This window comes from Orycteropus afer, unplaced genomic scaffold (genome assembly GCF_000298275.1).
Source record: "Orycteropus afer afer isolate SDZICR_OR568_19922 unplaced genomic scaffold, OryAfe1.0 scaffold00152, whole genome shotgun sequence".
Classification (NCBI taxonomy): Eukaryota; Metazoa; Chordata; class Mammalia; order Tubulidentata; family Orycteropodidae; genus Orycteropus; species Orycteropus afer.
Window position 1 is genome coordinate 3,132,712 of NW_006921739.1, and position 15,909 is coordinate 3,148,620.

General features: G+C 36.3%; 1 protein-coding gene across 1 annotated transcript in view; it reads right to left on the reverse strand.

Annotated features, from left to right (window-relative positions):
• COL24A1 (collagen type XXIV alpha 1 chain) overlaps window positions 1-15,909 on the reverse strand; it is a 586,013-nt gene that overhangs the window by 430,168 nt on the left and 139,936 nt on the right. The window contains exons 12-13 of the mRNA XM_007946195.1: window positions 7,262-7,315; window positions 5,007-5,051 (exon numbers count right to left, since the gene is read on the reverse strand). Coding sequence (XP_007944386.1) covers window positions 5,007-5,051; window positions 7,262-7,315 — 99 coding nt within the window. The remainder of the gene's footprint in view (window positions 1-5,006; window positions 5,052-7,261; window positions 7,316-15,909) is intronic.

Here is a 15,909-nt window from a genome sequence, read left to right on the forward strand (position 1 = left end):
GTTATATTTTATTTTACTTTTTGGTGGCTCTAAATAAGAAAATCACATAATGGTATTAGGAATATAAAAGAACACATACACTATAAAGTACTTAGTAAAATAGAGAACTAAAAGGTAAAAAGCAAACGGTTTGGCTACAGAAATTTCCAAGAAACACCAAGAATTTTGTGGCATGCCACAAGTGTGTGGCCAATCTGACTCCTAAAAAATTATAGCATTCTCAAAGTGATCCATGACAGCTCAAAACCACAGTTTTCAGTTCCACAAAGGGCACCTGAAAGTCCTTTGGCATTCCCTACCTACCACACTCCTGAAGCATGAGAAGATGGAACAGACAGAAGAAGAAATGCTTTCAAGCATGGGAGCTTAGCTGAGGGTGGCTGGGATATAGCACCAGAGACAGAAGAGCATCCCATACAGCTATAAGTAATAGAGAATTTTGAGTCAAAGTAAGAAATAGACCCAAAGGATAGATTATATAAAAACAAAAACCACTGACCAATTAATAAGAGTTCATATAAGTCTATTGTGAAAAGGACTGTAAGTTCTGTATTGACCTTTTCAACCTTTCCCATCCACACTCACAGGCAATAACCTCTATTACTAGAGTAACTAAGAAAACAAATGATAACAATCAACTGTGTGGAAAAACTAATTTAGAGAGAGCAATATTATCTTTTGTCAGAAACTATACCTTCTGGAAGGGAGCACATGAGAGATAAAGGAAAAGCTTCAGTCCGGGAAAGCAGAAAAACTGCTTACTATAAAATATAAAAGCTCTTCATAATCTTTCCCATTTACCTTCAATTCTACTTATCTCCTTCCATTCTGTTCCCATCCCTTCATACTTACTGGGTTATAATCCCACTATTCCCTTTCCATTTCCCAAACATTCCATTTTTCTCTTTTCTCTGTGTTTGCATAGAACATTCTTCTACCTAAGAGCCATTTTCAATATATAATTTAAAAGATATCTCCTTTATGAAGCCTACTCTGACTCTCAGAGATGACATAAATTGCCTCTTCCTCAGTGGTGTTACATTTAATCCACTATAGCAGTAATCAAAGTTACATTTAATCCACTATAGCAGTAATCAGGAAGAATCGTTAACAACCTGAGATATGCAGACGATACAACTTTGCTTGCTGAAAGTGAGGATGACTTAAGGCACCTACTGATGAAGGTTGAAGAATACAGTCTGCAGTATGGATTACATCTCAACATAAAGAAAACAAAAATCCTCACAACTGGACCAATGAGCAGCATCACAATAAATGGAGAGAAGATTGAGGTTGTCAAATAATTCAAGTTGCTTGGTTCTACAATCGATGCCAACGGAAGCAGCAGTCAGGACATTAGACGACGTATAGCATTGGGAAAGTCAACTGCAAAGGAACTGTTTCAAGTGCTGAGGAGCAAGGATATCTCCTTGAGGACAAAGGTGCGCCTGACACGAGCCATGATATTTCCAATCGCCTGGTAAGCATGTGAGAGCTGGACAATGAATAAGGAAGACCGAAGAAGAGTTGATGCTTTTGAGTTGTGGTGCTGGCGAAGAATGCTGAAAGTACCGTGGACTGCTAAAAGAAATAACAGATCTGTCCTGGAGGAAGTGCAGCCAGAATGCTCCTTGGAAGCAAGAATGGCCAGACTTTGTCTCACCTATTTTGGTCATGTTGTAAGAAGGGACCATTCCCTGGAGAAGGATGTCATGCTTGGTAGAACGATGGGTCGACGAAAGAGGGGGAGGCCTTCAAGGAGATGGATTGATACGGTGGCTGTGATGATGGGCTCAGGTATAGCAGGGATTGTGGGGCTGGCGCAGGATTGGGCAGTGTTTCGTTCTGCTGTGCATGGGGTCACTATGAGTCGGAAACGACTCGACAGCACTTAACAACAACAACAACATAGCAGTAATCATGGTATATAGCATTACTTACTTCTGCTTCTTGGCCATTAGATTTTAATGTTGCTAAAAACAGGAATCTTGACTTGTTCTTATTTTTAGGCCAGTGTTTATACATAAAACCGCTTGTACTCATCTAGTAACCTAAATATTGCCACTTTTAGCCCACCTTGTGGTGCTACAGGAACTTGAAAACCAAAAACCAAACCCACTGTCATTAAGTTGATCCCAACTCATAGCAACCCCCATTGGGTTTCTGAGGCAGTAATCTTTATGGAAGTAGATTGCCCAGTCTTGCTTCCATGGAGGGGCTGGTGGGTTTGAATCACCAATCTTCTGGTTAGCAGTCAGATGCCTTAGTCACTGTGTTACCAGAGATCCTTCAGAAATTTGAAAGACCTGGTGATCTGCTTCCACAAGAATTGTGGAAGAATTCCACAAGAATTGCTAAGAAACCCTATGGAGCAGTTCTGTGAAATATGGAGTCTCCATGAGTCAGAATTAATTCCACAGTAGTGGGTTTGGTTTGCTTTAGTTTGATACATAGTAGGTACTAACATTGTTTTGATCGAAAGAAAAGTTAATGGAAGTAATAATAATTGTTCCGTCTTCTTTACTACTCATTGAGGAGCAAATAAGACATGTATGTGAAAGTACTTTGAAAAGTATAAAGCATAATCTATATCAATAGGAAGGAGCCTTGGTGGTACAGTGGTTGAGTACTCAGCTAATGCAAAGGTTGGTAGTTTGAACCTACCAGCAGCTCCACAGTAGAAAAGACCTGGTGATCTGCTTCCATAAACATTGGGTTTCCAAGGCTATAAATCTTTACAGAAGTAGATTGCCTCATCTTCCTCCCATGGAGCAGGTGGTAGGTTTGAACCACTTACATTCTGGCTAGTAGTCAAATGTCTTACCCACTACACCATCAGAGTGCCTTCCCATAAATGTTACAGCCTAAAAAACTTAGTGGGGGAGGTCTATTCTGTTCTATAGTGTCACTGTGAGTAGAAATTGACTCTAGACACACAACAACAACATATCAAAATGGAAGAGATGAGGACAACAAAAGTGACTATTAGTGTCATTAGCCACTTCTTTTTCTGCAGAATCTCTTCCCATCTATTAAGAGGTATGGAGAGAGAAGATTGAAAATTCAGGTTATTTTTACTAAGAACTATAATGTTTCAGGTACCATACTAAGTCCAGGAACTAAAGGATGAATAAGAGTTAATTAGGCAAAAACAGAGGTAGAGTGTTCCAAGCAGATAAATGTGCACAAAAAGTTTGTAGAATGGGTGTATGTCATCTTACAAGGAACAGTTTTGCCAGTACACAAAGAGTGAGTTCTCAAGATATGGATAAGAACCAAACCAGGCTAGATATCTTAGGCCATGCTAAGAATTTTTGTCTAAATTTTAAGATTAATCAGAGACACTTGGAACTAACCAACTCAAAAAAATGAAAATACTAGTCCTTTGGAGTAGATGAAAATCACCTGTACATAGTTTCTCACAAAAGCCTAAAAAAACTTATAGATAATAGACATTTTAAGGTTATACAAATTTTAAAAAGGTATAAAATTTTAACAAGGTATAGCACAACAGTTAGAATTCTGGACTATGGATTTGGATCACCTGGCTTAAAAAGTGGGCTCAAGCCCTTCTGAGCTAAGGAGTCTTGGGCTGTTCTGGCAATTAAACGAGGTAACATTTGTGACTACTATATTAAAAAGACTAAATAAATGTGAGCTTCTATGACTCCTCCTCCTCCTCCTCCTCCTCCTACTACTACTAATTTAGAGAAAAGTTTAAATGTCTTGCACTCACTCAGGTTCTCTGACTCTAAATGCCATATTATGGTCATCTCAAAATGGCATGTTAAAACTTGCTATGCTGATTTTAATTTTATCCCACTTCAAATAACTATGCTCCTGTCTTATTTCTTTGAGTAAGCTGTCAATTAGCATTTGCCTTGGGGCAGCTAAGGGCAAGGGAAAGAACATTAAATTTGGAGTCAGGAGATCTGTGTTCATATTCAGACTAAAAATATTGTGACTATAAATTATGTTATAAAAGTCTAGAAATTTAATTGCCTACTTTACATGTTAAAACAAGCACTAAGTTGATTTTTAAGGAAAAGTTTGCCTCTGCCCATAGTTATGTTCCACTTTTGTATGAATACAGGTAAGTAGTTTACTATTAAGATTCTATTCTCATTACATTGCATAAAGGTATGTCAATCCTGCCTTTAGCTCTGCTGAATATTAAAGCAAATGGCTCAAGATTTATATAAAACATAAAATATCAGAAATTCATATTCCTGTCATGAACCATAAGCTTGGTTGAAAGAAATGCACATTTATGATGATATATCATAGCAGGTATATTGTAGCCGTCTGCTCATTCTGATGCAAATTCTAAAATTCGTCCTTGATAATCAGGAAGCTACATATCTTAACTATATTGTTTTGGCCTCCACAGACTTACTTTTACTTTGCTGTGCTTTGCCAACATCAGAAACTCCAATGAAATTTTTAGAATTGCATTCACTGTCTAAAAATTGATGACGTGGCTATACTTTCAGCATAATAAATTAAGTATTAAAATGTTTAATAACATTGGTGAAGTATGGCTCCTTCCTTTGTTCAGGATAGCTTTCCTAATGATTTATTCAGTTTGATTTCATAACCAAAAGTTTACAATTATACCATGTGATTTTATTTAGAACTATCTGTCTCTCTCGAGAGTAGACAGTATGGAAGACTCTTAAAGAAAGAGGCAGCTCTTCCATGTCATATACTCTTGAGGAAGCCAGATCTTCATTAAGTAATCTTTAATGAGACAGGCATAGATACATACATACATACAAATCTATGCAAATATATTGTTATTTTAGCTTATTGCAAAATATAATTAATTTCTTAACTAATAATACTGGTCTAATTTGCATATCTGGTTGAAAATACACTTGAGCGTGTTTGATGCCAACAATTACACTAAACATTCACCTTTTTTCTAAAGTTTTAAAACACATGTATTAAATACAAATTACACAATCAAACATTTTATAAGAATAATGATATTTAGTGATACTCACTCTAAGTCCAGGAAATCCTGGTGGGCCAATGCTGCCTACAAGTCCCTGTGTAAGAGAAATGTGCCAATTGGTTAACTATGGTTCTGGAACAGCTTAGAGAGTCCCAGCTAACAAGAATATTTTCCAAAGGGAAAAACAAAAAGTTCCATGAAAGAAATATATAAAATTTTACATTCTGCTACATCTAACTTCTGAAACTTTCCTACTCTTATGGATACTTCTGGGAAGTGAAAATCTGTGGTGGCAGTTTATTTTCCTCAAAAGTTCTTGGCTCCATGCTTTTGGATGTTAGGACTACCATAAAGCTCAGGACATAAATTTCTCTATGCTCCTGTGGCGTAGCACCTAAGGCATTTGATTGCTAACCAGAAGGCTGGGGGTTCAAAGCCACTAGCCACTCCTCGGAAGGAAGGTTGGGCAATCTACTTCCATAGTGATACTGCCTCAGAAACCCAAGGAGGGGTCACTATGAGTTGAATTGGCTCGATGGCAGTGAGTTTGGTTTTTCTTTTTATTATTGTTATTATTTTTTGTATAACTTCCTATGTATTTATTAAAGAAAATAAGTTCTACTAGTAATCAACATTTAGCCTATAAATATTGTATGAAAAGGCAAGTGGTCAGCAGATAGGTTTAGAACATTTTCAAACTGTTAAAACTCAACTCCTTAAACATATATAATTTAAATTCTCTAAACTTCAGTTTATTCATTTGTAAAATAGGAATAATAATATTTGTTTTCATTGTTATAAAGATCACAATTAAAATTACATCATATGCATAAAAGGTTTTTAATTTTTTACAAAGCACTGTATAAGTGTAATAAACAACCAACATTGTTAAATTACTTATATAAATGTAAGATTATTAATTATTAATATAAATTTTCCCAGTTGATCTGTAATGGACTTTTTGAACTCATTCTCATTATAAAATCTTTAAGATAGTTCATATCCCATGACCAAACCCTCCTCAGGAAACATTGTATAATATCTGAAATGAAGAACATATTTCAAAAAGAAAATTTTAAATATTGTAGAGTCCAACTTTGACAGACTTCCTGTGTATTTAACTGATAAAAAAATTAAATAACATAGCCTCACTCTAGGTACTTAAGTCCATAATAGTACTAAAGATAAAACTAAGTAATACCAGCTTTATTATACTTTTAATGGAAAGCTGCCCAGAATCATGGACAAGAAAAAGATGGTAAACATTCTAATTATAACATTACTTAAGTTTTAAACAACTTCTTTGGAAGTTTCTTACCTGCCATGCCTTGTAACACGTAAAACTTGTCTAAATGCACTGAATTAGGTAATATTGTTACAAATTGGAAATAGAAATAAAACTATCTTTAAATACTTGATTTTAAATATAAATCCTAGTGATTTACATATGTCTAATAGGAACAATTGATAATTTAATCAATACAGACTTTTGTGGCTGATTCTAGTTTACCTTAAAATCTTACAAAAAAAAAGGTGTGTATAGTATGGATGGGAGGAGTTAGTGACTGGATGTTCTTTGAAGGCAGTTTGATTGTGTAATTTGATTAATCAACATTATTTAATAATACAATTAAACCAATGTTAGAGTGGTAAATCTTCCCCTACTCTGAACAATGACACCTGAGCAATGCCAACATTGGCATAAAGAAGCCATTATAAACACTGAAATTTAAGAGGAACTCTGGTAGCCTAGTGCCTAAGGTACTTGACTGTTAACCAGAAGGCTGGCAGTTCAAACCCACCAGCCACTCCTTGGAAGGAAGGTTGGGCAATCTACTTTCGTAGTGATACTGACTTGGAAACCCCAGGAGGGGTCACTATAAGTCAGGTCTGACTTGAGGGCACATAACAACAACAGTGACTAAGCCAAAAGAGCAATCATTGAGTACACAATTTTAACCAGGAGCCAGGTTAGTACTTTCATGTACCTGAAAGAGTTCTTTCTTGCCCCTAAAACACACAGGAGAATATTGTGATAATATAGTTCTAATATTTTACTTAAATATTCACATTTAACATGTTTTAAATAATTGATTTATGATTGTCTCTCAGGACAAAATTTATCCAAAACATTTTTGGCTTATTTGGAATGTTAAAAATCATGAATTGGAGTTTGCATAGTGTTTCAAAACTGTCTGTCCAGTAGTCCTTATTCACAGAACATGGTAATGAGGATGGCAAATAAAGTTGCTTTGGAATCTGAGTGATGGTTTCTCTAAGACTGGACCATCACACTGTACTCACAGGACTGCCATCAGGACCAGCAGGGCCTCTGTCTCCAAAGTCACCTGGGAAACCCTGGCACAGAGAAATAGGAAGAATGCTCTTAAAGCTGAAATATAAAAAGACTTCATTGATCTCTGAAAAGGAATTGAACAATTAAAAATATTTATATCCTGATCCCCAAATTATAATACAAAAAAAATATGTATTTCTGTAGAAACTCCGTTGATTTTGGTAAGTACATTATTTCTGTATTTTATAAAAATGATTTCACATGCCACATAATGTATGTAGGAAGCTAAATTGGAGAAGACAGAAAGTTGTTCATTACTATATAAAGAATCCCTGAATGAGTGGGAACATAACCAAGATTTCTGGCTGACCAATCCATTAATATCTCCACTATTTCATGCTGTTTGTATACCCACACCACAAAGAATAAAATGGTTAATATTATTAAGCACTTAAGGGTTTAATATACATTAAGGAGTTCCAATGGTGTAGTGGTTAAAGCATTTGGCTGCTAATCAAAATGTGGGTGTTTCAAACCCACCAGCTGCTCCATGGAATAAAGATGAGACAGTCTGCTCCTGTAAAGATTTACAGCCTTGAAAACACAATGGGGGTAACTATGAGTCAGAATCGACTCATTAGCAGTGAGGTTTTTTTTTTTTTTTTTTTTTTAATACACATTATTGCATACTCACTAAGCAAAAAATACCAGAAGGATATTTACCTGTGTTTTATTGACATGCAAAGGCATTAGACTGCCTGGCAGTTCAAACCCACCAGGCACTCCCCGGAAGGAAGATGGGGCAATCTACTTCTGTAGTGATACTGCCTCAGAAACCCAAGGAGGGGTTGCTATGAGTTGGGTCCGACTGGATGGCACATAACAACAACAACAAAGATCATAATAAATTATGGAAAACATTATGAAGAATGGGAATTCCAGACCACTTATTGTGCTCATAAGAAACCTGTGCATACACCAGGAGGCTGTAGTTTGAACAGAACAAGGGATATTGTATGGTTTAAAATCAGGGTGTGTGCCAGGGTTGTATCTTTTCACTATACTTATTCAATATGTGTGTTGAGCAAATAATCTGAGAAGCTGGACTACATGAAGAAAAAGGCAGCATCAATATCGGAGGAAGACTCATTAACAACCTGTGATACGTAGATGACACACCCTTGCTTGCTGAAAGTGAAGATGACTTGAAGCCCTTACTGATGAAGATTAAAGACTAGTCTGCAGTATGGATTACACCTCAACATAAAGAAAACACAGTCCTCACAACTGGACCAATAAACAGCATCACAATAAATGGAGAAAAGATGAAAATTTTCAAATATTTCATTTTACTTGGATTGACAATCAACACCCATGGAAGCAGCAGTCAAGAAAGCAGATATATTGCACTGGGCAAATCTGCTGTAAAAGACCTCTTTAAAGTGCTGAAGAGCAAAGATGTTACTGAAGACTAAAGTGCACCTAAGCCAAGCCATGGGTTCAATAGCCTCATAAGCCTGTGAAAGCTGGACAAAAAACAAGGAAGACTGAAGAAGAGTCGATGCCTTTGAATTATGGTGCTGGTGAAGAATACTGAAAATACCATGGACTGTCAGAAGAACAAACAAATCTGTTATAAAGTAGTGCAGCCAGAATGCTCCTTAAAAATGAGAATGCTCATACTTCATCTCACCTACTGGTTATGTCAGAAAAGATCACTCCCTGGAGGAGGATATCATGCTTGGTAAAGGGGAGTGCCAGCGACCAAGGGGAAGATCCTCAAAAGGATGGATTGACACAGCTGCAATGATGGGCTCAAGTAGAGTAAGGATTGTGAGGATCAAGAACATTTTTTAATGTGTTCTACACATTAGAACACATGATGGTGCATGGCTGAGCAGCGTTTCAGTCTGTTGTACATAGGGTCACTAGTCGGAGCCAACTTGACGGCACCTAACAATAACAGGGAGTTATGGTGGTGTTGTGATTAAGCCATTTGGCTTCTAACCAAAAGTTCAGTGGTTCAAATCCACCAGCTGCTCTGCAAAAGAAATATGAAGCAGTCTGCTTTTGTAAAGATTTATAGCCTGGGAACCTCAATGGGAGTCACTATGGTCATAATCAGCTTGATGGCAGTGAGGGTTTTTTTTTTTTTTTTTGGTATATATACACTATCTCATTTAATCTTTACAACAATTCTACTTGATGGGTACTAGTATTATTCTCACTCTGCAGTTGAGGAAATTAAAGCACAGAGAAATTAAGTCAATTATAATATGTTAGACAACTAGTGACTGGTTTGACTGGGATTTGAATGGAGGAAGTCTCATTCCAGAGTCCATGCTTTTTACTACTCTACTAACCTGAATACTTCAGCTTGTCATTCAAGATACTCAACTGCAATCAACCCACTGCCCTGAGTCAATTCTGACTCATAGTGACCCTAAAGGGCAGAATAGAATTGCTCCATATGGTTTCCAAGGTTGTAAATCTTTATAGATGCAGACTGCCTCATCTTTCTCCTATGGAGCAGTTAGTGGGTTTAAACCACTAACCTTCTGGTTAGCAGGTGAGTACTTTAAACACTGTGCCACCAGAGTTTCTTTTATTCAAGGTAGAACACATTAAAAAAGGTCCTTGAATTATAATTTTGTTGAGAAATGCCATATAGCACATAAATATTGCAAATGTAAAATGTGATGACGATGAAAATTAAGCTTCTCAAATACCTACTGAAATTTCTACACTGTACAAGTATGAAGGATAGTAAAGTAACACACTCATCATAAATTCTATTGCAAAATATCTCAATTACTCACTTAATTTATATATTAAAGTTTTCCCTAAAGAATTACTATCTGATATATAAATTTTAAAGCTAATTTTTCAAAGGTAAAACTTATAAAGTGGTTTATTAAACTTACTATTACAAACACTTTAATAATTCCTGTTTAAAATAACTCATAAGAGTAACAAAAATAAAAGAGTATAATTAGATTATTATAATCTATTTAGGCAAGCCAGTATTAAATATTATATGCTTAACACTGCCACAAATCACTAGTTCACTAGTACAAATTTGAGTGGACTAAATGTAAAAGATGGTTTAACAATGGTTAAAAACAAATTAAAAAATAGGTAACTTGTATTAGAAGCACAATTTCTCTTATTTTGAAATCAGAGAATAATGTGAAAACCATGTGTGTAGTCAAACATATTGTAGCCATACCCCCTTCAAACTCAGTTGAAGTTCAGGCAGGAATTTTGCTTTCATTGTCCTTGGAAGTCAAATTCTGTTGTCAACAAGCTTACAAATCTGCAATACATCACTCCATTCAGTATGACCTAAGATGAGTATTTGAAAGTATTTATGATGCACAGGTAATGGAAAGAGTAGAGGAAAAATAGTGTAATGAATTTGAAACTTCAGAGATGATTTATGTTTTTTATATAGAAAGTAAGCTTTCCAGAAATCAGAGAAATAATAAAGAATGGAGGACATATTGCATAATTGCATTAATAAGAAATGTCCAGAACAGGCAAATTTGTAGCAACAGAAAGTAGATTAGTGGTTCCCTAGGGCTGGTGGCTGAAGGCTGGGTGGAAATGGGAAGCAACTTTTAATGATACAGAGTCTCTTTTGGGGATGATGAAAATGTTCTAAAATTAGATAGTGGTGAGAGCTGCACAATTCTGTGAATACTGAAAATCACTGGACTGTATACTTCAAAAGCATGAATTTTACATTATGTAAATTCTCAGTAAAATTGTTCTCAAAAAATTTAAGCAGACTGAAGAAAGAGCAAAAGTGTCTTAAAACATCCTAGAGTACTCAGGATTGGCCAGATAATTGCTGTTTGGGAATAATTGCCCACCACCCTCATTGTCCAATGAGAAAAACTGTTCTCTAGCTCAGTTTCTCACACAACTGGTGATTCTCCTACCAGCAGGGGAGACAACTTCCACAGGCTTCAAGATCTACAGGTGTTGGGCAGCTGGAGTTTCCAAACCCCTCTTATAAACAGCTGGCCCTTAAACCCATCAAAAAGAAGGAGGAGAAGAGTCAAGAAAAGAAGGTTAAAGAAGCTACACTGTAAGTCTTACATTATATAATCTATAGAATTAGTATTTCCAAAAAAAAAAAAAAAAAAAAAAGACTTTTCTTAAGAATTTGAGATATGAGTCAATGTTGTTGTTCTTAGGTGCCATTGAGTCAACTCCAACTCATAGAGATCCTATGTACAACAGAACAAAATACTGCCCAGTTGTGCACCAGCTTCTCAATCTTTGCTATACCTGAGCCCATCATTCCAGCCACTGTGTCAATCCAACTTGTTGAGGATCTTCCCCTTTTTTACTGACCCTCCACTTTACCAAGCATGATATCCTACTCCATGGAATAGTCTTTTCTGACAACATGACCAAGTAGATGAGACAAAGTCTGGCCATTCTTGCTTCCAAGGAGTATTCTGGTCACACTTCTTCCAGAACAGATTTGTTCGTTCTTCTGGCAGTCCATGGTACTTTCAGTATTCTTCACCAACACCACAACTCAAACGCATTAACTCTTCTTTGATCTTCCATATTCATTGTCCATCTTTCACATGTATATGAGGCAATTGAAAATATCATGGCTTGGGTTAGGTGCACCTTAGTCTTCAAAGAGACATCTTTGCTCTTCAGCACCTTAAAGAGGTCTTTTGCAGCAGATTTGCCCGGTGCAATATATCATCTGATTTCTTGACTGCTGCTTCCACTGGTGTTGATTTTACATCCAAATAATATAAAATATTTGACAACTTCAATCTTTTCTTCATTTATTGTTATGCTTCTTATTGGTCCAGTTGTAAGAATTTTTTTTTTTTTATCTTGACATATAATCCATACTGCAGACTGTAGTCTTTAATCTCCACCAATAAGTGCTTCAAGTCATCTTCATTTTCAGCAAGCAAGGTTGTGCCATCTGCATATCACAGGTTGTCTGCATATTGCAGGTTGTTAATGAGTCTTCCTCCAATCCTGATGCCGCATTCTTCTTCATATAGTCCAGCTTCTTGGATTATTTGCTCAGCATACAGATTGAATAAGTGTAGTGAAAGGACACAACCCTTACACACTCCTTTCCTGATTTTAAACCATGCAATATCCCCTTGTTCTGTGTGAACAACAGCCTCCTGGTCTATGTATAGGTTCCTCATGAGCACAATTAAGTGTTCCAGAATCCCCATCCTTTTCAATGCTATCCATAACCTGTTATGACCTACACAGTTGAATGCTTTTGTGTTAACAGGCCTATATATAAGAAAAATGAGCCTAAATTAAATGGACTTATTTCAGTCCTTCTGTAAATTGTTAAGGATGAGTGGATCATCACTTGATTAAATTAATTAATTAATATTCAATTTACTCTAAGAAGCCATCTTGCTTATGATCTTGGTTTGAGCAAAGCCATTCTCAATAGATCAACCAAGAAATAAAAATCAAATATTATAATTTTAAAAATACATATTTCATGAAACTAGTCCTTCCATAACAACAACAAATCTTTCCATATGAAAAAGAGGACAGTCATTTATGATTATTTTTAAAGGTAGATCAGGGCTACAGGGTAAATCTACATTCTAACTTCTGTCAATATGACTAATTTCAGCTCTTTTTTAAACCTTTTATCACAAAAATTTTAAGACATCTTAGAAACTAATCTATTACAATCCAGATAAACAAAGAAGTGATCTCAATTCATGTCACAGTATTCCTAATGGCACAATGTTAGCTACCTATGATAGTAGTTCAGTCAAGATCTTATTTTGTTCTGTTTCACCTATGTCCATTTCCCTAAAAAACCATGAGGCCACTAAAGACATATAATATGTCCTGTTTGTCTTTCAACTTTCCTTTACTGACTGGACAGGGGTCACAACACTCAACAAAACTTTATATAAAATTTATGTATAGATATAAAATGAAATAAACTTGAGTTTCCTATTATATGAGTTAAGAATGTATTTCCCACCTCTTCAAAAGTGCCATAACTATAATCACTATTGTGTTCTAAAAGAAAAAAAAAGCAAAACTAAACTCTCTCAGACCATACAGTAGCTTAAATGGTTAAAAATTATCTGTATTGATAACTCATTCCCTGGAAAAATAAAGCCATAGAATTGTATTATTAATGAAGTATACAGTATTCTTTAAATGATAACTATATATAAATTTGTAAAGGACAGTTTCATTCAGGCCCACCACTAACATTTGCAGGGCTCCAAACAAGAATACAAACAGAGATTCACATACTATGTATGTTAATTTTTAAAAGTGATAAATCAAGAAAAGTTGTTAGATTAAATATATATCCAGATCCATTGACAGATGCACTTTATAATGACAAAAATAAAAAATACATATACAAGTATGGTTTTAAAATAACTGTAAGTCCAAAAAATACCAAACACAAATAAATATAATTATTTATGTTTATGTCTGGGAGTCTAATGATTTGCCAGTGACATCTGGTTAAGTAATAAAATAAATATGTTGTTGTTATGTGCCATTGAGTTGGACCCGGCTCACAGCTACCCCTCCTTGGGTTTCCGAGGTGGTATCACTATGGAAATAGATTGCCAACCTTCCTTCTGAGGAGTGCCTGGTGGGTTTGAACCACCAGCTTTCTGGTTAGCAGTCAAGTGTCTTAGGCACTATGCTACCAGAGTTCCCAAAATAAAGATAGATATGTATAACTCATAAATTAGGCATGTTAGAAGACAGGCCTGGCAACCTGCTTCTGAAAGGTCATAGCCTTGAAAACCATATGGAGCAGTACTACTCTGTACACATGGAGTTGCTATGAGTCAAAATTTACTTGATTCTAATTAATAACAACAAATAACTCATAAATTATTGTTTCTTGCCTTCAATAATATTATAGTAAATAATATTATAGTCAAGAATTTCACATACTGTTGTGTTCTACTAGTAATAAAGTTGCATTAGCTCAATTTTCTTGAGTCACTGTAGTTCTTAGGTTTTTTCAATTAATATAAATTCAGAGAAACTTTGATATAAGATAGTAATAAATGAATTTGTTATTAACATTCTTAATGCAATAGTTAGATTCAGAAAAGAACCATGATTTTACATATTAAGCACAAACACTGTAATGGGGTCACATAAAATAAATCGCATTACCGCAAAAATATTACATCATTTAATTTTGTCATATAAATTGCTAACAACAACAACAACATGTTCTGATTTTCATTTTCTCTTCTTAGATCATTCACTTTGGAAGAAGTCAATATAATATGCCATTAGGACACTCAGGAAGCCCTGTGGAGAAGTCCTTATCGGGAGGAAATGAGGCCTCCCATGAACAATCAGCACTAACTTGGCCAGCCAGTGGGTGAGCCTCCTTCTAAATACATCCTCCAACCATAGTCAGACCTTCAGATGACTGTAACCTTGGCCAAAACCTTGACTCTCTGGTAGCATAGTGCGTAGGGCACTTGACTGCTAACCAGAAGGCTGGCGGTTCAAATCCACCAGCCACTCCTCGGAAGGAAGATGGGGCAATCTACTTCTGTAGTGACACTGCCTCGGAAACCCAAGGTGGGGTCGCTATGAGTCGGGGCCGACTTGAATGGTACATAACAACAACAACAACAACAATCTCTTGAGAAATGCTGAGCTAGAACCATCCAAATAAGCCATTCCTAAATTCCTGACCCACTAAAGCTATGAGAAAAAATATATATTAATTGTTATTTTAAACCACTAATTTTGTAGTAATTTGTCATACAGAAATATATAATTGATACATAGTCACAAGAGTCAATGTCTGGGATTACAGTTCATGCTCTGTGCCAAAAAGGCAGGGAGGCCCCATCTTCTGACCTCCTCTAACTGCACAAGAGGATGACAGAATTACCATCAATAGCCTAAGGCCTATTCCTGCAAAGCCAGACATGCTGCCTCTCTCCAGCCCTTTCACCAACAGTTCCTCCTAAAGCACCCACCACCTCTCTCCTGGGTCTGATAATTAGCTGCAGTGGCCACACAGAACTCACAGATTACGGGGTTTATTAGGGAAGTACCAGGCTACAATTCAAGTTCAGGGAAAATGCTGTCCCTCTCCCAGCCCACAGTCTCTCTCCTAACAGCTTCTCACAGTCTCTCTCCCAACAGTGCATGTCCCTCGGTGTGTCACTCAGTAATGCATGTCTCTTGCATCTCTTTCCCAGCAGCGTGTGTCTCTTTCAGGAACGCATGTCTCTTTCAGCATCATGTCTTCCTCAACCGGCAGTCAGAGAGAGACTTCTGCCTCTAGGAGGCCTCCTTTTGAGCCTGGCAGAGTGGCCAAACTAACCAGTCATAACATCAGAATTCTAAGCACCTGAGAGAGAGCAGGAATCTCCCAGAACATTGCTTTGTGTTGCACACAACAGAAATACCCCAGGTGGATAACTCTTACAATCAGGAGCAATTCAGTTGCTCACAACAAATTCCACCAGAGTTTACAAAGACTTATGGCTAGAAAAGCCACAGTAAGTAATTTATTACACCGCACTCTGCCAGTGCTAGGTGCTGGATCCTGAGTGACAGGGCAGATTATGTATTTTGTACTAAACTTAATGTATTTTTTTTGTGTGTGTGTGATATG